This window comes from Brassica napus, chromosome A3 (genome assembly GCF_020379485.1).
Source record: "Brassica napus cultivar Da-Ae chromosome A3, Da-Ae, whole genome shotgun sequence".
Lineage (NCBI taxonomy): Eukaryota > Viridiplantae > Streptophyta > Magnoliopsida > Brassicales > Brassicaceae > Brassica > Brassica napus.
Window position 1 is genome coordinate 33,707,328 of NC_063436.1, and position 25,819 is coordinate 33,733,146.

The 25,819-nt window shown below is 32.5% G+C and overlaps 1 protein-coding gene across 1 annotated transcript; it reads right to left on the reverse strand.

Annotated features, from left to right (window-relative positions):
* Positions 1-13,294: 13,294 nt before the first annotated feature.
* On the reverse strand, positions 13,295-18,300 carry LOC125574797 (CSC1-like protein RXW8). The gene is made up of 12 exons (XM_048766581.1): positions 18,064-18,300; positions 17,296-17,626; positions 17,049-17,195; positions 16,850-16,913; positions 16,537-16,746; positions 15,830-16,018; positions 15,428-15,726; positions 15,031-15,307; positions 14,488-14,763; positions 14,131-14,364; positions 13,876-14,053; positions 13,295-13,791 (listed from the first exon to the last, which is right to left on the reverse strand). The coding sequence occupies exons 2-12, from the start codon at positions 17,574-17,576 to the stop codon at positions 13,649-13,651; spliced, it is 2,298 nt and encodes a 765-aa protein (XP_048622538.1). The 5' UTR covers positions 17,577-17,626; positions 18,064-18,300; the 3' UTR covers positions 13,295-13,648.
* Positions 18,301-25,819: the final 7,519 nt, after the last annotated feature.

The following is a 25,819-nucleotide window of genomic DNA, read 5'->3' on the forward strand; positions in this document are numbered from 1 at the left end:
CAATTAGGTTTGCTTATGGGCTCAGCCCATACTTAACTTTGCTCTTTTAATAATAACTAAATTTTGATCCGTATTTAAAGCGCGAAATTTGATTCTTTGTAAATATATTATTTTATAGTTTATAAATTTTATATTATATTATGGTTTATGAATCATTATTACTATTTTAAATTTGTATAAAAAGAAATATAGATGTATTTCATGATGTATTTTATATTATACTCTGATTTTTATTTACTATACTGAATCAATTTTCAATAATATTATAAATTTTTATATAACTGTCTCTCAGTATAATTTTTTTGTTTGGGGTGTAATATTTTTTATTTATGAAACACCTAATTTATAAAATTCGAACTGGATTTCTTTTTTTTTTTTGCAAACAAATAAATATGTGGATTTAATATATTGATTGGTCTCTGTAACCATTTTATATTTGTAACTCATTTTAAAATTTTATTTGAATACACTTAAAATACAATTTGTATTATGTTATACTAGGTAAGGAATCTGTGCGATATCGCACGTGAACTCATTTTATAAAAACAAATAAGACATATTTTATTATTCCAAAGTTTACCGCTATGAATTCTAAAGATTTATCATAGTTGTAATAGTTCATTTCTAAAGACTATCATTACTAATAGTTGCAATGGTTTATACATATATGATATTATAAAATAACTAAATTATCCAAAATTAAATTATCTAAATATTTTAGCCAATTTAAATATTTTTTAAATGCATATAAAATAGATATGAAAATGAACTACAAGATAACTCATTAACACTTTATGCCAATTTAGGATAAAAATGTATATCCTGAGATATTTTGAGAATTATTTATAAACTTATGTACTTTTTAAAATAAAAACACACATCTTTAAACAAAAAGATAACTTTTTAGAAATTTATAAAAATTATGTTAAAAATGCATGCTTATATTTTTTTAACACGGTCTCTTAAAACTCAAGAAAATTTTTAACATAAAAAGATACATCTTATAAAAAGGCATCTCTTTATACATTCTAACAATTTCTTAAAACGGATAAAAAAAATTAAAATGTTTTCAAATTATAATTTTTCAAATTTAAACTTTTTCTAATTTTTTTCGATTTTTGTTTCAAAACTTATTTTTGAAAATCGAAAATTATGTTTGAAACTATTTTTAAAAATTTTTGAAATATTTTTTAAGTATTTATTTATATATTTATTAGAATCCTAAATTTTACATTCCAAAAATCCTACCATATCCCTCAACTCTAAACCCTATGTCTAGATTAGTTAACTCTAGGTGTATAAGTGTATTTTACCTTTCATTAAAAGTAGGGATAAAAATAGTTAGTGTAAACAAGAAAAGTGGTACTATGAATGTGGTATTTGTGACAATTTCTCTACATAGGGAATATCATGCATAGATTCACTACTACTTCAAAACTATTGCATTTTAAGATGAAAATATACATTATTATATAATATACATTTTAGACATTTTAAATTTTATTTATTTTTAACAAATACAATTCTTAAAATGAAAACACATATTCTTAGATATTTTGATAACTTATTTTATATCAATGCAACTGTTAAGTTGAAAAGACAACTGTTAACATTTGTTTTGGATATCTCTTACTAATGTCAATTAAAAACTTAATATCAATTAAGTATATATTCTTTTTACATTAAAAACTAACCATTATATTGACGATTTGTATTGCCTAGCAAATGAAATAGATCATAATTAAGAAACTGAAAATTTTCAAATTCTACTGGCATCAAATAGCCATTAATAATTTCAAATTTTGGTTGAACATTAATACTTAACTTAAAACGATGGTTAGTTTCTCTGTTGTTTTCCAAACTCCGAGATCACTAGTTAACAAAATATTTCCCTCATCTTCTTCAAATTTATAGACTTTCATTCATCTGTAGGAAAAGTCACGACTTTTAGATTTGAGATAGTATTTACATATTTAAGATAATACATTTACAATATATTTTGAATAGTCACATTTATTACAAAAGAGAGGAGTTGCGATAAGACATAACTCATAATAAATTTAAGCAAAAAAAATTAAAACCCTCCGATAAGAAAACATACAATTATGACCGTCGGATTGTAACACTTCACTTTTTTAAAAAATATGAAAAGATACATTTGTTACTTTAAATGAAATGTGTTTTTCGAAAAGAAAACTATTCAGAGAATAGTTGCCAAATATTATTTTCTTGAGGACATAAACATTCATAGCAAGAATATTTGTATCCCTTATATCATAAAAACAGAAAAATCTGACCGTTTAATTGAAACTTTTTTCCTATAAAAGAAGATGTCAGCGAGTACACAATTATGGTTTGCTGTTATATATAGAAAATACTAATAATTGTAGAAAGACACGAATGAGATATTTTAACTACTTTTTATGAAAAGACACAATTTTTTATAATGAAAAAATATAAGTCTTAAGAACTAAACATTTCAGTTTTTTTAAATTAAAGACACATCTTTTTCATAATGAAAAGATACAACTTTTAAAACTAATACATTTTAATTTTTAATGAAACTATACAAATTTTTAAATATTAATTGAGATCCTAATGAAAATACACAACTCTTAAAATTAATAGAGTTCAGTTCTTACAATAATAAACAACTTCCATAATGAAAAGATACAAACTTTGAAAACTAATGTATTTCATTTTCTTGTGAAAAAAATATAACTCTTAAAATTTATAGAACTTATTTTTAATGAAAATACACAATTTTTATAATAAAAAGATACAACTCTTAAAATTAATACATTTTGTTTTTTTTTTTTATGAAAAGACACAACTTATAATGAAAAGATACAACTCTTGATTTCAGTTGCGAGTTATAAACATTTGTGTCTTTTCATTTTAAAAATAAGATTAGTTTAAAAATATTATCAAATTATAAAATGATGTGTGATTCTATAATATATATAAAGATGAAATTATTTTAAAATAATTATGTGTCTTTTCAATATGCAAACTATTGAAAAAAGTTTTGATGTCAAAGGTTCTGGCTTTGTGTTTCTATACTTTTGTGTTTTTTTTTTTTAATATAATGTTAAAGGTTGTGTGTTTTAATTATAAACAGTTGTGTTTTTTAATTATAGAAATAAGGTTAGTTTATAAAAGGTTATCACTGGCACCGTGGCGTTAGTTATTAGCATAACCACATATTTATTTATGTTTACTGTTGTCGTTTTGGTGTTGAAGATCGGTTATATCGATGGAGGTTTTGTCCAATCTTCATCACTGATTTGTCTGAATTCTTTTGGGCTTCGGTTCATCATGAAGATTTATCGTTTCCAATGTAAGGTAGATCATATTTGCTCACAAACGTTTTCATCCCTTGTATTCGTTTGGTGTTGATCTCCGTTGCCAAAGTGCTTTAGTTTCTCTAGTTAGTAGAGTTTTCATCCGGCCAGGGCCGGCCCTGGGCTAAAGCCCATAGAGCCAGGACTTTAGGCGCCACAAATCTATATATATATATATGAATATGTTCGCTTCTCTCCTGTGATGCCACGTCATCAAGTCGTGCGTTATGAGAGTGACACGTGTCCCATTTTATATTTGGAGTCAAAATAAATAAATCCAATCAGGGGTAATTGAACCCAACACCTCTAGCACTAGTAATTTCTCTTAGAACCACTAGGCCAAAGTCACTTTTTATAAATTTGTGGCCGCGAAAATACTTATTATTGTATCGGCTGAAAGCCCATGCTTCTTCTGCTTGTGGCCAGGGCCGACATTGAACTGACGTCAAGATGAAGATCGCGAAGTTAAAAACTTTGCTCCAAACAGTTTTGCAATGTTTCCAACCTTTATAACTTGATGCATATAATATATATCAAAATACATTTGTTGTACACGCTTTTATTAGTTTTGCTTTTAAAAGAAGGTATTTACAGTTATAAATGTTTTGTGCCAGTGAAGTAATGGTTGAAAAACCTCTATACATATGTCATTTTAAAATAACACCCAACTTCTATATATAGTCAATACATATGTCCATGTTATATTCTAGACTAAATATTTTCTCTTTTAAAAATATAGAAAACAATTTTTTTTAGTTTACAAGTAAATGTTGTAGAGCAAGTATGCATTATACAAAATAATACATATTTAAAATCCATACGCAAAAACATAAAAGTTGTTATAGGCCTCTTTCTGACACATGCACACTCCACTATGAATAAAAATTAAAAAAAAATAGTATTATCATCAAATTTTATCACAAATCCACATTTGTACATCTATAATTATGAGTTGGAAAATTAGTTAATTTGATACAATACCAAAGCAATAATAATCAAAAAATAACTATACCACCGCATACTAATAAGTAACACATAACAGATAACCAAATTCCTGAATCTTAAAACAAATTTCAACTCGAGCATTTAGTGAATATCAAATTAACTAATATCCCGCCCGTAGGACGGGCCGACCCTAGTAATAGATATTTTAGAGGCGCCAAATTTGATATAGTTCACTTTAGCCTAGTGGTCTTAAACTCATAATGCTCTTCTTCAGGTAAGAGGTTCCAGATACTCACATGTTTTTTTTTTCTTTTCCTAATTTTCCTTTTTTAGATAAATTCCATTTATTAAAGATTTATTCATTTAAGTAACATCCAGTTCATGTTTCATTGTTGTCGATCTTTGTCCAAGTAGCTCTATAGGAGTTCCATGTAAGTCTTTTTTGTATTTTTTGTAAGTTTTTTAAAATTGTTAGAAACTCATGAAATTCAGAAATTATAGAACTATCATAGAGCTTTAATCTGCTGTAAAAACAGTAAAAGCTGTGAAGTTTTTTTTTTGAAAAAGGGCATAAAAGTTGTGAAGATGATATTATCTTATTTATATGTTTTGCTCTATCTATATACTATATATTCTGTTCTTTTTTCTTTGCATTTGTATAAAATTCTATTAAAATTAGTATATTTATAGAAAGATGAAAAACAGACAAGATGAGTTGCAAATAATCTTCCAAGTTTTCTAATTATTTAACTTAAATTTTAATAACATTTGGTACTATTTTGATTATATTTTTTGAAACATAGTAAATTTTAATTATGGCTAAAGGGCAACATTTCTGTTTTCCGCTTTAGGCACCGCACAAGTCCGGACCGGCACTGCATCCGGCGACACCGTCACCACTGTATCAGCCGGTGTTTGTACAAAAGGTTGCGCTCCTGGTCCTTTAAGTTAGAGATTCATGGTCTTCTTAAAGTTCGTGTATCAGACCTTCAACGCTTGTGTCGTTGTTATCAAATTTGACATGTGGTTTGTACTTGGATTAGTACAAAATGTGGAAGGAAGATAGCAATCTTTGCAACCAAGGTTCCACAAAGCAATATTTTTTAACAATGGGAGTTCTATCTGGAGACGTACTCAGTGAGAAGTTACGGAGGAAACAACAAGAACACAAAGGGATATTCACCAAAACATCAAATATTTTGCTATTCATTTGAATATATTCTAAAATTTTGTAACCAACTTAACTGCACATAATTTTTGTTCTTCACCATTTTATTAGATTAGTGAAAATTCTATTTTGAAAAAAGTATGGACATAAACTATTATAGATATTCAAAATTTGTTTGAATAATCACATCTTTTCAATTTAAGGCTGTGTTTTTTTGAAATAATACGTATATGGATAGTCACAACTTTTTATTATAAATAGTCACATTCTTTCAATTTAAATATAGTTATTTTCAAAAGTTACTTATATGAATAGTTATAACCTTTCAACTTAATTGGAATTCACAATCTTTGGAATTAATTGGGATTGCTATTATTAATAGATTTATATATGGGTCATATGTGTATGTATGGTCAATAAAGTAATATAGAATATAGAATTTTCAAAATGATTGATAAGTATTAATTTCAAATTCATTTTACGTGGTAGAATATAGAATATTATTAGAATAATTGATAATGATTAACTTTATAATTTTCTCATATTTTTTGTCAAATATTATCTAGTGTGGAATCAAACCTTTTGAAAGTACAATATCTATATAAATTTTTCTACAGTTTCAAAAAATATATGTAATATCTATAAAAAATTACAATATCTATATTAATTTATCTACAGTTTCAAAATATATATGTAATATCTGTTTTCAACACTTTTTAGTGATGTTTTTCTATTACTATGACTATCAAAACATGCTATTGTATTTTTTGATAGATGTCTAATATCAATACTAAAATGAAAACGTTCATAATTATTTATTGACTATATTATGCATATCATGTAGTTGTATATTAATAATAACATCAATAGTTGAGAATATTATAGTCATATATTAATTATAAGTAATATCAACTTACGATTTGAAGCATGTATTAATTTGTTTTGATGTTTGTCTTTTAAGCTAATCAATAAATTTCTAAATTGTCGAACATGAGTGTATATTGTGAGATATGAACATTAATAGGGGAAGTTAGGTTTAGTTAGTGTTGTTTGTTAGTTTTAGGAAATTTTGGTTTTTAATTAATTAGAAAAATCGTATATGATATTTCGAATATTTTCCAACTTTTCGTTAAACTAGATCTTTTCTCCGCGCTACGCGCGGATTATGTCATTATTTTTTATATTTAAAAATAGTTTAGATTACTTCACACTAAAAATTTCATTAAAAAAAATTGACAATACTTAAATATTTTTCATTTTGATTCTCTAAATCGATGAATTTTACTATATTTTGTATTTTGATGCATTTATTACTTATATATATATGATTTTAGCTTTTAAATTATTCCTTTTTAAAGTAGTTAAATAAACTTCATTTCAGATAAATATATTAATATTTGTTATAAATGTATTGTGTTTCAGAAATATTTAACTATATTTTTGATAAATATTTGGATATAATAATTAATCAAATTCACTCAATTAAATCTTTAAATCTTGAATCAGTATTTTGTTTTAACTTTTTTGAGAAAATTAATTTTTATATTTGTGTTGTTTTGTAATCATATTATGTTGGGAAATACCCTAGGATAGCAATAAAAAAATTTATGTCACAAATATAGACTCTAAGGATCAAAATGACCAAAATGTTTCATGAAAGAGGTAAATATACACTTATACTCCTAAAGTTAACTAATCAAAACCTTAGAGTTTAGATTTAAGGGGTGGAGATTTGAGATTGAGATTTAAAATTTTATAAAATAAAAAATAAATATTAAAATTTTGAAAAAAATTATAAAAAAAATTATAAAAAAGTTTGAATTTGAACACATATAATCTAAAACTATAAAAAAAAATTATTTATTTTTGTTTTATATATAATATCTAGAGTATTATGGTCTTTTTACCTATTAAATATAACATTTTGGTCATTTTCCTTCTAGTGGTCTATTTTTGTGATCAAAACTTGAAAATTGTCAATTTAGAAGAATTGCCCTATTATGTTTAATATTAATTTAATTTAATATAATTTTTGGTAAGTATATTAAATATGTCATATTGCATAATTATACACTTGTGTCATATGCATTTCAGAAATTATTTTAAAAGTTTATTCATAAAATTTGTAACATATTATATTTTCTTAATAGTTACCTAACAAAATTAGTCAAGAATATTTATACCAAAAAACCGACTCGGAATCGACCCAAAAATCAAAGTGTCATACTCCGTTAGACCTGGCATATATACTCGAGCGGCTCTTATAGTGTTATATCTGAATACTAATATCAAACCCAACCCATACCTGAAACCGAACAATTATTTTGAAAAATATATTAATATTTTAATTTTTAATATTTCTATTATATTTATATATATGTAAATGAGTTAATATGATTATATCCGAATACTAATATCAAACCTAACCCGCACCGGAATTTACTTTGGGTGGGTAAAATTTATCATTGTCCTAGTAACATCAGTATTTATATTTTGAAACATCACATGTATTTATCCCTAAATAATAATGTGATCGAACAGTGTATTTGAAAACATGTATATTTACTTTGGGTTTGTACAAACTGCATATAATTTATAGGACTCGTACTTTTACCCATTTATTAAATTTGGGTTTGTACAAATTGCATATAACTTATAGACCTCGTACATTTATATGAACCTATAATTCTTAAGAATGTCAGATACAGTTCTTCTTCCCCAACCTGTTAGAACCACTGATGAGTTGATCATGTTTTCATTTTAGGTTTTTGGGGATGATTTTTTTGCGGTATGTAGTTGGGATTGGGAGATCTCCTATACGGTAGCAACAAATATCCACTTGCTCTGTTTTCTTTTGTTTTATGAGTATTTGACTTGGTGTATTTTTGTTCTTGAAGCCACTTTCATGTCGTAGGTTCAGACAAAAGAAGTCTCAGTCACAACAAAAACAAAAGCTATGATCATAAGTAATTTACTATTTATCAAAATCCTATATTTTGAAAATGTGGCCATTACTTCTGTATGTTAAACTCTATTTGGGTGATATCAATGAAAAAATAAAACATGCATAAAAAAAAGAAATAAAACTATAACATTATTACTAAAACAGAAGAAAGAAAGATGAGATACTTGGTAACTCGGTCACCTCGAAAGACTTTGCTATCACCAGAGGATTATCAAACAATATCCAGAGTAGAATAAGGTCTATAAATCATAAAAGCATCCTACAAATCTATGATAAGTCTGTGAAACCTCGTAGAACACATAAAGAAAATAATATTTCAGCTGCACGTTTGGTTACCCTGCATGTGATAACAGATTAAAAATAAAAATTATTTACCCACATGTGTCTAGTAGTTCCAAATACACAGAATTCCAGAATAGAACTTGCTCGAAACCTGCAAAATAATGTGATATCAGCTCATGCGTAACAGAAAATAAAGGTAAAAGTATAGAAACTACTCCGCAAAATTACAAATACCAAATGGTCAAAGTTTTTCTGCAGTCACTACAACTAAGCCATGAGAGAAAATCAAATGCTTAAAATTACCATGGTTCTGTAGGATGCAGATCCAGAGACTTAACTCTCTCAAACCTTTGAGCTAATTCTTTCTGATCCAAGAAAATAACATATAGTGAATCATTAAACACAGCTTAAAACCATAGTGAATCTCCAAAAACCAATACCTTGACTGACATAATCTTATATTCCCATTCGATCATTGAAGGAGGCTTTGATGTAATGTCTCAAACCACATGAGAGTTTACTCCTTGAATACTGTTAGAGATTTTCCGGAAAGCATCGTCCAGAAACTTGTGCTCAAAATTGGAGCCTGAAAATCACCACCAATCTCAGTACAATCACAATACAGATTCGTGTTTGCGTTTACACAACTAAACCAAGCAAACAGGAAGGCCACCCGTAGCACTGAAGACAAATACTTTTTATCCTAAGAATCAATATACCTTTTGTCTATATTTGATGGAGACATAAAGTTACATCACAGATAGTGAAGAAACGTTTAAACAGGTATGAGACACACAAAATATACATATATACATGAGTTTAGATACTCAAATACATAAAACAAACAGTCCTAAAGTTCTCAAATATAAAAATACTCACAATAACTGAATTGACCAACCTTAAGTATTCACATCAACAAAGTAGCAAGTCGAATGGTCAAACGGGTTCTATATGGATCGGTAATAAGAAAAGTATGAAGTTTACCAATTTGCAGTCATTCCGTCTTGGCTTGTAACTGCGCGATGAGAAACGACATAGAATCTGTTCTCTTCTCACCTTGCACTCCAACTGATATTACTTGAAAGAAAATTTCAAAAGTTTCTTGATAAATCAAAGAGAACCGTCTGATTAATATTACAAACATGATGAGGATAATCAAAGTGACCATGAATCAAAGATAAACGCCAACTGAACATTAGTCGCTAACCTTCGATAATCATACGTTTTTTGCTTGGCTGATAAGTTTCTTGGGGCAAGTACCTGAAATAAAAATTCTCATTTTTGTTAGCTAAACATTCGAAACACTCTGATCGCCACAGACGTCAAAAACGTCAGAATCCCCTCCGAACCGGTCTTCGCTCTTCTCGTCATGTGCACAACCTGCAATAATTGTGGTACATGTCTTGACTCCGCCGGCGTTAACCCTCTCTACCGCTCCATCCGTCTATTAACTTCAGAATCAAATCCCAAATTAGAATCCCAGACAACTAAAGGACGGGAAGAAAACACTAATCCTACTTACCTTGCTGTTACTAAAAGTAATATAGAGCTAAAGGAGAAGCTAGACGTTAGGGGAGGGACGATTTGCCTTCATTGATTGGAAGCCATTGTTATGATCTGTTTGTGTTGAAAAGCGGAGAAGTGTGGCTTGAATGGATAATGGATTCATAAGGTTATATAGAAGAGGGAGGGGAAGAAGAACATCGATGGGATTATGTTGAGGATTCAATGCTTTGGGGAAGTAATTGATTGTAGCAGTAAGTAAGATGTGTTTAACAACTGTGGACGGTAGAAACCGGCGATCAAGGGGAGGGAGGAGGAAGGTCGATTTGGCAATCTTATAGCTGAACTTTTTTGGGCTTAATTTTAATTATAGGACCGAAAATATAGAATAAAGAATGTATAATTGGTTGGATAATGGATAGTTTATAAGTTTTGTTAAATAATGTGACCCAATGAAATGATGCTCTCTGATTGGTTAGAATTTTCATGCTGATGTGGACACTCTTTCCACTCACCATATTCCCCTTTTAGTATTAGTTAGATCTAATTGCAGTGTATTATCTTGTAAATATTTAGAAAAAGTCAAAGTAAATTCAAATTTGTACTCTTGTTTTAATAGATTAGATGACCATCATTATTATTTCAAAGTAATGTGACCATTTTTTTTACTTACATCACGTATATGAATATATATATATATATATATATATATATATATATTATATCATATATAATATTTAGTATGAACATAACATATATTAATGATCCACTTTGCTTAGGTGTGTGACCATGTAAAATCATAAAATAATAGTAATGAAGTCTCAATTCATAGACTAGACTGTAAGTGGTTTCTACCAAAATATTATAATCACCTAATATTATATGACTTTCGAATCTGGAGTTTAACTAGAGTAGAGTAAGTACAACAGATAGGACATTCCCAGCACCCTTTCCTTTAGTGACTAACACAGATCTGTCCTTGTGCCCATGATCTCGCTTCTCTACACCACCAGAAGGTAAGCTGGTGTCATCACCAGACCCACACCATCGTTACCCTGAGTTGGTAACTCGTCCACCACGTGTTCGATGAATTTCTCCCGTGGGTTTGTCTTTGTTGCTGTCGATTTCAACTCACCGAACGTTTGAAACAGCTACACTCGGTAGTCTCCTTCCATGGCCTGAGCTCAGAATCAACCGGAACTAGCTTGAATGAACCGGATCTGTCCTCGCCGTCCCGATCTTCGCTACTCTTTTGCTGACGTGGCTTCACTGGCGTTAACGACGGAGTGATCTCTGGTCGGGGTTGCTCACCGAGTTCTTTTTCGCCTGCATCGTGAATAGTGCCATGGCGATCCATACTTTCTCAAGTTCGATCCACCAACACCTATAACTTATGTAGCTCCGCAAGAATGGCCACGTAGGTAGCTTCTTCACAGTTGAGAGGATTCAAAGGCTTTGATACCATTTGTTAAGTCTGAAAATGGATTCTAGGTCAAAAGATGAAGAAGATCGTAAGTGAGAGAGAAAAGAGCTTCAGCAAATTGTATTTTCCTGATTTTTAATATTATTTTTATAAATGAAACCAAAGGAGCTAACTCCAATTAAGTAGCAAGGACTTAATTTAAAACGACAAAGATAAATTCCATAGACTGTCTCTAGCGATGTCTTAGCTCTTCATTTCCATTCTCTAGTGACTTTCATTCTTGTCATCGATCATTTCCAGTCTAACTCACAGCTATATCTTGCGAGCCTTTGTCCACTGATATCCCTCCTCTCACACATTAACTTTTTACCCTGAATGAACTTTTTGGCTAATTTCTAATAGTAATATTTTTTTGTGCTGCTGAAATATTATTATTTTTTTAATTATATAGTGGTATTCTGGTCCCAAATAAGTGGTCCAGACTAATCATGTGTTACTACGTGTCGGTCTCCTATCCCTAGCGATGCCAAAATATTAATTCTCCAGAAGCTGGGACTCGAACTAGTAAAAATACTAATCCACACATAGGATGAAATATCATATTTTTTATTAACAAGAAACACATTACATCTTAGAATTTTTATTATATTAAAAATAATGATTAAACAAATATTAACAAATTCTAACAATAATATCATAGTAATTAGATTTATTAATTAGATTTATCTTAAAACTCTATTTTTTTCAACCACAACTTCAAAAAGCACTTAATTTGAAACCTAAGTTGCCTTATGATGGTTTAATTATAATTAGAAAAATTTAGATCCTAGATCTTCACCGATTAAACAAAAAGATGAAATACAAATTTTAATACATCAACTATCAATATAAATATTAAAATTAGATAATTTTTAATATTAATTTTAAATCTATATATAATCTAAAATTTTAAGTTTATAGAAAATTAAACATTTGGGCATACATATAATACTCCACACAAGATGTATGTATGCACCTGATATGAATATATTTGATATTTACGAACCACATATCATAATTTATATTTATAAAATCACTAAGCAAAAATACTCTTGGAAATTTTTAACTAGTTTCCAATATATATATGTATATATATATACATAGTAATTTTTAATCTAATAGTAATCTTCACAGAAAATCATTGAAACTTAGTACTATTACTAATTATACTAAACTAATTATTTTATTTATTAGGATAGTATATTTTTGATATCTGTAATTATGTAATATGTTTTTAATTGTTAAACCGCTATTACATTTGATAGTTAATTAGTCATAAGTATGAAAATACATATGGTTGTAACCAATGCACTAGTTATATAAAATAGTTTAATAACTCTTGAAATTGCAATCCCCTCATATGTACCTGTTGGGTTCAGACTAGTCATACCCTTATTATCTATGGATTTATAGGAATATTCACTAAAGTTAATGTTTTTTTAAGTTTTTTATTTTGAAACTTTTATGGAGTCTATATAGCAGTGCTACTTCTAATAAATGAAAGAAGAAAAAAATAACCAAGATCATGGGAGTAGTATATTCATCTTCATTTCTTCAACTTAAGCTGAAAATTTCTCTCTTTTTTTTTAACTTAAGGCTATGTTTACAAAATAAGGAAGATCGGAAGTACGAAGAGCTCTTTTGCTCTTAATTATTCTATTGAGAAAAGTTGAGTACTAATACATTTCTTCTTGCAGCAACTATAAAATGTACAGCTTTTTCTTTAAGCAAGAAGACTCTACATGCTTTCTCCAATTTACTCCTACAGAATTTGTAGGAGTTTCAACTAAAGAAAATGAAAAATGTTCCAATTCAACTTTTACCATTATCTTTCTTTCAGTCAGTGAGTATATTCACATTTACCATTGGCTCCTTTAGAAGCTGAGCTTCTTCAACAGAATATTCTTCTGCTTAAACCCCACTTTAATGAATTGGAGCCCCAGTGATTGAATAGCACTTCAAATCATTAATTAAACGTTCTAGTTCAGTTTGTGGAGCTCGATCATCTTAGGGGTCAGATGCTCTGGTGAAGAAGCACTGGGACATGACTTAGTGTCATGTTCTTGACCAGATTCATTACCCTGGAAGCCCCATAACTCTTTAGCTATGGCGTCCCCTTCCTCTGTAAAACAAAGTTAGAAAATAATGTTAAATTTCTCATACGCTAATCAAGTAAACCAAAAAAACCAATGGTCTGAATTCAAACCTGGCTTCAATTTCTCAGGATCTGGTAACTCCTGATTTGAGAAAGGAGTACTGCTTTCACCGTTGCTCGATGATTTCTGAAGGTGTAATGGTATTTGGGAGTATACACTATGCAACTTTTTGTGTAACTCTTCCATCTTTCCTGTCATTTCATCAGCTCTGTCCATGTCTATAAGAACCTGAAAGAAAGAAACTGATTTATCAAGCACCGAACATAGTGTGAACATAAAAGCTATTGGTCACATATTGATCTAACCTGAGCAGGATGCTTATGGAATATTGGCGCAAATCTATTCCGGCAATACTCACTAAAGAGCAGAGTGAGGAGAATCAACGGTATGGTGAAACCCGAAGCAACGGTTGATAGCTTTAGTCCGAAAAAACCCAAAGCAATAATCTGTGTCAAGATCAGTGAGAAGATTGTTGTGTTGTGAAAGATAGGCCAGTATTTTCCACCGCTTTCGTACTTCGTAATATACACGTTGAGTATCTGCAAATTGAGGGTATCCAAAAGATCATGAGCCTGGCAGTACAAGTTCAGAAATGATAATTTGAATACTTAACTGTGGCATTATGTTAGAGAGGTCAGAGAAGGTATGGATTGCAGACTTACCTGATTTTTGTATATTAGATATGCAAGGAAGAAGTAAATCAGCAAAAACGGTAGAATAAGTGGCGCTATGACTGAGTTGGTGAAACCCAGGAGCCCAAACAAAAGCAATCGAGGAATTTCGGTATGGTATGGGAACCTAAGTGTTTCGTATGACTCATCCTTGTTCGTTGAAATAGATTTTGCTGCCAGATTCCATATAAGAGCCATAGGTTGCATTATTTCACAAGCCAAACTGGCCCAACCAGATGTGAAACAATAGGTCGTAAAGAAGCCAGCCTGCATATGTCAACGATTGAAGCCATAATTAGAACCAATGAACTTTTTCTTTCTTATAAACAATAAACATGTGAGGTGCTCAAATTATAAATCGAGATGTGTGTAATTCCTCCACTGGCCTACATATTCTCCAGTTTATGGTTTATCGATGTGCAAAAGAGCACTACATACAATCTGATCTTGGAAAAATGTAACCAAACTATCTCCAAGTGACTGTAGAAGTTTAAACACTGGCAAATACTTACGTTTTTGTGAAATGTATATTACCTGTGTCGGCACTGCTCTTGCAAGTTGTGCAGGTATGTCTCTGACACTAGAGAAGACATTCAGTTGCCTGATAACAGACCCGGATAAAATATTCACGAAGAACACATTCCAAATGGTAAAATATAAGATTTTGATGCATGCACTATTCTTCCTTATACTCCGTGAAATACATCCCTCCAAGGCTGAAAAATACATCATCAGTGGTGGAACGGCATAGAAAAACAGAATCAGTATCACACTGGGTAAGTACCCTGTGATGACCTGGTTTATAAACTTCCTGCAAAATGGTTTGAATGGTTGGTTAACTTTAAAGATGTTACAAGTTAAAACCAATTAAGAACATATATATATCTAACTTTACTTTCCTTACGGTTTTAAATGTAAATAAAGTACTCACTTCTTTAAGATGCCTCTTAAAAACGGAAATGCATGAGACAACTGTTCTAACTGAGTCAGACCTTGAATGAAGGTCACAGGAATAAGAAACACAAACATGAAGGCAACTGCGCCAACAAGAGTTACTATTCTCCGTATCCAAAGTTGTCGATAAGGTATGTTAAGATTCCTCCAATACACATCGTGAGGTTCTGGAGCTAAGTCCGACACCCATAACATAGGATTTGATGATTGTAGAACCTCTGAAACAACAAGTGCATCGTAGCGTGTCTTAAAAAACACAAAAGCAGCTGGACGTTCCTGCAATTGAGCCAAACATTTTGTGGCTTTAGTTAACTATGACTTCCATACAAAGATAGCAGTGTTACTTCTAAGATCAGGGAAAGTCAGAAGAATTCCTTACTTGCTCTGTTGTAGTCACAGTCAACTCACCAAGCTCCATTCCTTTCACACTGTCACCTTCATTAGATAGGATATGAAACGAATTTGTGGCTGTAGGTCCTCCACAAAAGTTACATGGAGTCAAACTCGGTTTACAACTGATTTCAGGAGAAACATGTTTTAGACTCAGGCACACCCTCTCTGCATCATGCTGAGACAGAAATTGTGATAATCTAAAGGTCAAAATATTTCTACAATATAGAACTTCAATCTCAAATATGTTTCTAACTATTTCTGTTTTTATTCAAAATGAAAGCGCTACAGTTAGTACAAGAAGATCCTTTATATCCGATAATATGACTCTAAACTATATACCCGTTTAGCTGATACTCAAACTAAATTTAACCATTACATCTACTGTTCTATGTAAGATCATCGATCTCTGCATGTATTTATGAAATAAATAACCCTTTATAACATCAGAACCATGAAGCTCTGCACCAACTACGAAAGTTATTAACCAAATTGAATGCCGAAAGAAGAAGAAGAAACAAACACAACGTAGGCAATATTTTCAAATCATATTCACAAAGAGCAATAACAGAAGTTTATAACAAAAATTCTTTCTGACAAGGTACACCAAGAGGTTAGCTGCATCCTAAAAAGAGCTTAAAACCCGACAGACAACAAAATAAACAGACCACTGAGTGCCCCCATGAGAATACATACCAGCAATCTCTGAATGATGCCATTATGGTAAACCATCTGGTGGGACAAATAGCTTGATGAATAGTAATTTGTGAAGTATTTACTCAGGGTGTCGCTGTAAGATTGCTCAGGATGCCATGGAATAGCTCGGATAAGAACGGTAAATTGACTTGGCTTTGGGGCAGAACTAGTAATATGTCCAAGCCTCATTTTGGCTATGGTCCTATACTCCTACAGTAAAAAGATGTTCAAGAGGAGGAAAGGCAAAGTAGAGAAGAACCAAGAGTAAAACAATAAGCATGGATGAGATAAACCAAGGTACAAGAGGTCTCACAAAGTAGAGAAGAAGACATGCTGCTGAAGTTATAATGTACAGTGCAAGACAATGAACCCACAGCCTAAGCGTAAAGTAGCAAAAAAAAAAGAAAGATCAGCACTTCACCCACTTTGTATAGAAAAACGTTGAACTATAGTTCCTCACAGAGAAAAAGGTAGAAGTGAAACTACACATTTTAAAGCAAAATCACGATTACCATTTTGAACCTTCTTTAAGATTTTCGATAGTGAACACTTCGGATGACTCCAAATGAATTTCTTTGTGCATCCTCGGTTGGCCATAATAATTTACAGGCAGCACAAAGGCAATACAAACAACAGCAGTAATAAAGAAAATACGAATGCTGCAAGAAAAAAAAAAAAAAAAAAAAAGAGGTCAAAACAGTTGTGATAATTTATAAAGAACAAAGAAAAAGCATTTGGGGAAGGAGAATTTGCAGTAACCTGAAAATGACCATCCTGAGGAAAACAACAGCGTCAAGACCAGCAGCAGTTAATAATTCATCTTCACTAGTTTCCCATGTTTTGACCAGCCAACTTGGAGAAGGCACAAACCTTTCGTACCAAAAAGGATCATAACGTCTAGCACCTCCACAAACAAGCCTTCGTCCAAAATAGACACAGTAATTGGCTGGCTGTTTCCTAAGTACAGAATAAAGTGAGAGAAGCACAATGCATATCGAAATGTTGATCCCAGCAGATGTTAAAAGAGCTGCAATCTCCATCTCAAACCCTGCTCACTAAAAATTGGCAGGCGGAGAAGAACTTCATAAGCCTATTCAATCAGCAAAGAAACTGTAAGGAAAAGTCAGACAAATACGAAGTTTAGAACTCTTAATTGCGGAGAGAGTAATCTCCTAATTGGAGAAACGTGTTGTATGTTGTTGAATGGGGGAATTGTTGCTGCCTATGCTTAGATTAGAATCCATATCTTAACGGATCTAATAAACAACAACCTCAACAAGAAAAAAAAAAAAAAAACCTCAACAAGAAAGAATACATAATAAGCAGTACCTAAACTACAACACTAATGCTCTTAGATCCAAGTAATCAATTTCTGATTTATCCGTACACACTTCATTTTCTTCCTTTCTCAGACTCAAATTCCATTGTTACCTTTTCGAATTACATGGCCTAAACATCAAAGCATTACTACGATAGAGGAAAACACCATGAAATAAGAGGAACATTAACCTAATCCAAAAACAATACCAAGTGAAACAACGAAACAAGAGATCTTCGCCGGGACCAATTAAACGCCAAAACTTTGGTTTGACTTCCGAGAAATCAATCACAGAACGAGAGAGAATACAGAAACCCTAAGAACTCGCAGAGAAGAGAAACACAAAGAATAAAATAAAAAGAATAAAAATGACACCAAATTGCTTTTGCAATTCCCATCCCGCGAGGAGTTCGCGTTGTTCCAGTTCATATCTTATTAATTATTAAACGATACATGAAAAATAAATAAATAAATAAAAAATGCGATAATATTATTAGGTGAGGAGGAATGCCACGCTGTGTGGCCGGCGCGAGGCGGGTGCCACTGACACGCCACGTGTCAGAATGGTAACGGTTGTTGCATGGATATGTGAGAGCGACTACTCTATGGTATTCCGACTGTTGATTTTAATGTGTTGGTATGATAATGACACATGTGGACCACAATCATTTCCGGCTTTTTTTTTCCAACATTCAAGTGTTATTTAAGACTGGCGACAAAATAGGAAGGTTAAGGTATTTGTTTTTCTAGCAGTGACGACATTAAAAGTTAGATTTAATATCTCTACTAGATTCTGAATCTGATCCATATTTTCAAAACGTGAAATTATAATTTAAATATTTTCTAATATATTATATTTTTTAGATAATACATAGTTCTGACTTTAAGAAATTACATAATAATATATAATTATAGATATAAAGTTTAACATATGCTAAGATATTTGGTTATAAAAATATTATATAAATTACGAATTTAATCCATTCTAACGATGGATGATATTTTTTTGTCAATTTCATTATCTAATATATAATTTTTTTTGAAAATACATAGTTGTGACTTTTAAAAAATACATAATAATATATAATTATAGATATAAAGTTTAACATATGCTACCATATTTCTTTATAAATATATTATAAATATTATGAATTTAACCCATTCTACCGGTGGATGTATTTTTTTGTCAACTTCATTTTGTTATTATATTGTAAAAGGATAATACAATAATTTTTGCAACCAAAGAGAATGTGCATAGAAATATGAACAGATGACAAGATTTCAAATTATTTTTTGCAAGTATATCTGCTGCTTGGTTTATTTTCCTGTTGACATGATCCAATGAGCATTGTGTTAAGCATTACGGTGGATGATATTTTACTCATCTATTTAAATGAAAGTAGTGTTTTAAAAAATAATATAGGTTAATATATTAATTTAATATAATTTTCTTATTTAATTTCATATAGTAATTGTATTTTCATATAATAAAGACTAAGGTTATGAAAATTTATAAAATTTTAACATAGAGTCTTTTTTTGTTTTATAGTAAAGTTTTTGCTACTATAAATTTATAATATAATTATGTTTTAATCATGAGATTAGTTAATATATTATTTTACAAAAAGTATTTGAAATTTTTTGTAGGATTTCATTTTCTCAACAGATTTTTTATAATTAAAAGTAATATATATTCACATCAGATTTGTCATTAATATATTTAACGAATAATAAAATATTCAAATATTTCTAAATAACATATTTTGTAAATAACACTTGAACTAAATGTTAGTTTTGTACTATAGTTATGTTTTAATAAGATAGATAATTGAACACGTATCTTTTGTGAAAGTATCATCATACTATTAATTGAAAACACGTTTAATATTATAATTTGATTGGCTGATTAAATTTTAAATGTGACTTGGCAAAGGTGATGAGTCATATGTGACTCATCAAAACCTAGGATTAGTCTCTCTAAACATGTTGACTTGGCTAATGCAAGATCAGCTTCTCTAAACTGTTATTAATTACCCATTTCTCAATCTCGATTTGTGTTAATCTATCATCAGGTTGTCCTAAAAATTCTCTAATGTTATTATCCTCTAATCTCAAATAATAATTTCAAATCATAGTATTGAAATTTTTTTTATAAATTTAAGTTTCATTTTGGTTTAAGATATATATATATATATATATATATGTGTGTGGTTTATATATACAAAATTGGATTAGTGTTATTGATTTAAGATTTCATGTCCGCATACGCTATCCATTTATATACATATAGCATTAAAATTTATATAGTTTAGGGTTTAGAGATATGGGACTACTTTTCTCGGTGGGTGGGATGATCCGTCGACAGCTTCTAGCTCCGGTGGTGTATCTGCACCAGATTCGTCCCTGAGAGCCAATCTCAGGAAATACCACCGCAGACGACGACTCACCAGTCTGTGCCTCCTCCTACACCTTATGTGCTTCCTCCAGCACTGTGTGTGCCACCACAGCATCCGCACCATCCTCCGCAGCATCAGCACATCCCCAAAATGCTGCCCCGGCTCCTGACCCTCCTGCAGCACCTGCCGCAGGACTTCATCTGGACTTGATGGTGCCACCGGATGCTCCGTATGACAGGTATACGGTCGAGGATCTGCTCCAAATGCCTGGTCGCGAAGGTTTAACCATCATCGACCCCGATCGACCACCAAACATTGTTTGGTAAGGACTTTGAATTTATTTATAATTATTTATGGGTTTACTTTAATTCAGTTATATATCTAATTTAATTGTCCGTCAAAATTTTGCAGGTTTAAGACGGACAAGGACCTTGAAAAATCTGTTTTGGAGACCATCAAGTCATACTTCAAAGAATCACATCCGAACTGAAGTCTTACACCTGACTATGTTCGAAGGACTTGGTTCAAGTATTTTGCGGTAAGTTTAAATTATTATAAAAATCATATTTTCAATTTTGTTTATTTAAATTTTAAACTAATCATTTTTTTGCAGAAAAAATGGAATTGGTCTATTGCCGTCAACGAGAGAGTCAAAGAGGTTTTCAACCAAAAGGCGATGGATCACTGATACCACTCAAATTACCCTAAGGAGTGTTACTCTCATCAAAATAGGTTCAGATGTAGTACTTAGGGATCGAATCCACAAGGAGCTAGGAAACAATTAAATCTAGTGTTTATTAATTCTAAGGGTTGTAAATGTTTAAATGAAATAACAATAGTAACAAGCGAGTAAATAATAAATGTAACTTAGTTGGAAATGATATTAGATGCAGGGCTACTATTCAGGTGTTTGAGATTATAATACATATAGATACCTAACTGTTGCATGCATGATATATTAGAGCTCAACAGCTTAACTTAGTGATCAGCTGTTGCATGTTTTACTGGTTAACAGACTAGATCTCGTGTCTCAACGGTTAGTATGTCGACAACGAGAGAGTGTCGATCGATGGTCTATTAAGACGTCGACCGATAGACCTTTGCCAACGTCGATCGATAGTCAATTGAGGACATCGATCGACGGGTTCTAGCCAGGCCTATCCTCGAGTATGATATGCCCTATTAAGATACTAAATTGGCGGTTAGCCCTCTCTAGCAGTCCTAATATGATAGATAGATGTCAGGATGGGATAACAAGGGTGCTTGAGTATGCAATCCTATGATCAAGTTCTAGTTAGCAAGGCTAAAATAAGCAATGAATACAAATCTATCATGAATATCACAACAAGGCAGATCTATAGTTTGAGGCTAATCCCACAAACCTATCTGAACACTTGATCTAATAATTAAACTACTCAGACATAGCAAAGCAATTCATAACAATAAAGAAATAGAAACTCATAGTATATATGAAAAGAAATGAAAACAAGGAGTTCCAATCACAAGTGATCTTCTCTCCAAAACTCTCTTCTCTCTCTCTCAAAATGAAACTTGTAACAAAACTAGGTCTAAAAAGCTCTCCTGCCGTCAAAACACTTAGGCAGTATATAATCTACTAGGTTAAAAACTCGTCAGGGTATTTTGGTAATTTGGCTTGGTCTTGGGTTTTAAGTCTGCTGAGTCCAAATGTCGCGTGTCTGATGTCTCGACATCGATCGATGGTACTTGTGTACATCGATCGATATTAATCTTCATCTGTCGAGGCATCTCCTGGTATCGATCGATAGCACTGATGCGCATCGATCGATTAATCTTCCTCTCGTCGACCTCTACGTGGTCAGCTCGGGTGAACCTGAACCTGAAAACATACCTAGAAAAGTAGAAAACATAGATATATATATAGTAATACACCTATATACCATGGATGAAAACGAGTCAAATCCAAGGTATATCAACTCCCCCAGACTTACCATTTTGCTTGTCCTCAAGCAAAACATACAGGCAGTCTCTCTGAAAGAGGTTTGAAAATATTGGGGACTTAAGATTTTAAAGCCTAGAAATCTTTCCTCAACAATTTTGCAACCACATTTAAAAAGTTTTAATCACAAAAGCACACTATGCAATATCCTAGCTTAGCAACCATTTCTAACATAACACAACTCATCCATTCACGTCTGACGTCCCCTCTACTGATTTTATTTCTTAGCATAAATATAAAGTGAATGGTTTACCTTGGGAGTATCGATCACAGGTTGCAAGGCTTTCAGACAGGTATCTGGAGCTGCAGGTAAAAGTTAGTTCCTAGTTTCTCTCTCTCTAAATTTCTCTCTTGAGTCAAAGTCTGCTTCCATTGCAGGATCAGTGACCAAGATTGAACATGCTTCCATGAATCAAAACTTAATGGTGGCTGCCACCAAGTTCTGTTCACTTCTTTTTGACCTATATCCAAGAGTTCTTTGCGAAAGCGAGCTTTGAAGATTGCCGCCTCCAAGTCCCGTTTCGAACTCTTTTATTGGAATCTTTATGAATCAAGCCTTAATGGTTTTAGCCACCAAGTCCTGTTCAGACTCATCCTAATTAAACAATAGATCTTATTTATTTATTTTTTTTTATTTTTTTTTAGAACTCAATAACTAATCTAGGGTCGAAATTTAGAGAGAGAAAATGTGATAAATAATCTAAACCAGGCGTTACCTTCCAGACCTGTCTGAAGAATCCGATCCCATGTATACCAAGCCCCAAGACAAGCGGTTATGTCAGGTTTAGTGTTTGAAATCAGCTTTGGTTACTTCATACGGTTCAAGGCAAGTGTGTAGTTGAAAGGTTGATCTGCTTTAGCATCTTTAGTGCTATCTGCAATCAGTAAATCTAAAATGGTGCTAAAGATTGGTTAGATATTCAAGTTTAAATCAATATAAGATTATAGTCCTTATTTTCAATAGCTAAGCATAATTTATTAAAATTCCTTTTTATATAAGAATAAAATAAATTATATCAGTAAATCTTCCCCCAGACTTAAATTACACTGTCCCAGTGTAACTCAGCCGGAGTTATGATGAAATAGTTCATGATGTACAAAATGTAACAAGTAAGGAAGATACATCTGACCAGATTAGATATCGATCGATGTGTAAGTGTTACATCGATCGTCGTGTGGTTGTCTACGTCGAGCGATGTTGACGTCTCGTCGTCGGTCGATATTCAGGTCCTCCTACTTGGGTCTCCTAAATCTGAAAGAAATAGAATGAAGTAAATAAATGCTAGTTAATAAAACCAAAATAAAATACCTAATAGTGGGTTGCCTCCCACTCAGCGCTTGGTTATAGTCATTTAGCTTGACTGTCGTAGTGATCGGCTATTGGGTGGAGAAACAACTGCTTGTTGGAAAACAAGCATCCACGTCATCTCTGCACATTCTGGACCAAGATGCAATGAAACTTCTTGTGGCCTCATCATTTCTTGTCCATTTGTCATCCATCTTCTCAAGTACATTGGAGATGTTCTGTGGCCTTTCTTGAACGTTGTCAATGCTGACCTGGTGCCAGCCAATTATGTCATAGGCGTATGCTGAAAGTTCTGTCAGTTCCTTTTGCATTGACTCTATCGTCTTGTGTATCAGTTGCTCCTCGATTGGTGTAGACTCAGCGTCGATCGATGCGATTATGTGTTCGTTGGTCGATCTCGGCGAGTTGCCATCGATCGATTTCGCTCGTGTCTTGTCGATCGATGCTGATATCTGGTGTTGAGCTGTGAGTTGCCTCTGAATGGATTTGACTTCTTTCTGTAGCCATTCTGCGTGGCTGTCCACTGATTTTGTTGTCGAATGGAAAGTAGATGTCATCGCAGCATTTGTCAAGTCGTTCCTCCATGGTGTCTAGAGCAGTGTAGATCTTGGATGTGATCTTGTCAACCTCTGCTGCTGTGTAAGGAAGTAACTCCACAAGTTTCTTACCATCGATCCAAGGCCCTCGTAGCCTGTCGATCGATGCTGATTTTGCCTGCAAAAAACTTTGATTAGTAATGTTTTCAATATCCTTTTGGGCATGAAGTAATTGACTAGACAATTTGTTTAAATCTATCATGACTGGTGATATAAAGTGGTCATGCATGTCCTCGTAAGTCCTCAGCCTCTCATTCATGGCTGAGACTTTAGCGTCGAGCGATGTGAAGGTGCACATGTCGATCGATGTGGCTGGTTGTTGGTCCTTCTTGCGAATGGTATCCAGATCTTGCTGTAGTAGCTCGATTTTAGTTCTTAGCCAGTCCACGTTGTTGTTGAGAGGGCAGTAAACGTCGTTTATCCTCGTGTCGATGTATGAGACTTCCCATTCATCCCTGTGTTGTGTTGAACATCGCGGTTCTGTAGGGATCTGGGCTGTAGGAAGACTGGTGTCGATCGATGTTACATGTGGTGCGTCGATCGATGCTGGGGTTGTAGCTTCCTTCTCAAGTTGCTGACGTAAACTCTCAATTTATGTCCTCATTTCTGTCATACTTCTGAAAAGCTCATTGTAGCCTCTATCCAAAGGTTTATGTGTATCTTCTACCAATGTTTTGGGCTCCTCTCCCAGTTTCTCCTGAGCTCCACAAATACCAAACACCATCTCATTGATTTCATCTTTGGTGTAGAGTTCTGGTGCCAGTCTTATGAGTGTGAAGGAAGTGGCATGTTCTGGAAGACATACGTGGCTCTCTTCAAAAAGAGATGCTCTTTCCAGTAATTTCCTGATGTCGTCCTTTGTGACATGTATCATCTCACCAGCTACGCCTCGTGCGTGTCCACACTCATCTCTGTAGACTCCATACTCGTCCTTTTGTTCCCAAGTAAACTTTCTCGCTCCGTACATGTCAAAAGCGCGGTTCCTAAATTCATACCGTCTGTCGATCGACGTCGGGTCATCTCTATCGATCGACGTTGGTGTTACCCTGTCGATCGATGTCTCTGTTGTACCGTCGATCAATGCTTGCCCTGTTGGTTGGCGTGATAGATCTGGATTGATTTCTGTTGTGGCGACTCTACGTGGTTGTTAGGATCTGTTGAAGGACGTCTGGAGTGCCACATTGCTGTGAGAATAGGTTGTCAGGTCCATTGGCTACTTGAAGGATGTCTGCTATTTCCTCTCTGGACACTTGTAAGATCCTTCCATCTATTGCACATGCGTTGCCATCTGGGTCCCTGAAAATACCAAATTCATCAGGTGTTAGAAAGCCGTAATCAATGTTTGCATAATCATTCAATTTAGAAATAGAAAGATTAGGGTTTAGAGTAGTATCAATCGATGTAGATACAGTTGCATCAATCGATGGTAGAGTAATTTCTGCAGAACTTGTGTTCTTAAGATGATTACTCTTCATGGATTTTTCTGTTGATGTAGATGGAAGAGTGTTCATCTTTTTTGCTTGTGTGTTTGCTCTGGTGTGTGGAGGTGGTTTCGGGGGTGCAAAACGATTTATATAGGTATCTATAAACCTAGTTGGAGAGGGAATATTCTCCTGCTCCTGAATTTTTGCTGCGGCGCGAATATCGATCGAAGTTTCTGTGTGAGTGTCGATCGATGTGAGCGGTTGT

Excerpts from the sequence above, each read along its gene's own strand:
- LOC125574797 (XM_048766581.1), bottom strand. The coding sequence starts at position 17,576 with ATGGAGATTGCAGCTCTTTTAACATCTGCTGGGATCAACATTTCGATA. Across the intron at positions 15,727-15,829 it reads CTGTGACTACAACAGAGCAA|GAACGTCCAGCTGCTTTTGT; the intron begins GTAAGGAATTCT and ends GCTCAATTGCAG. Across the intron at positions 13,792-13,875 it reads TCCTGAGAAATTGAAGCCAG|AGGAAGGGGACGCCATAGCT; the intron begins GTTTGAATTCAG and ends TTTGTTTTACAG.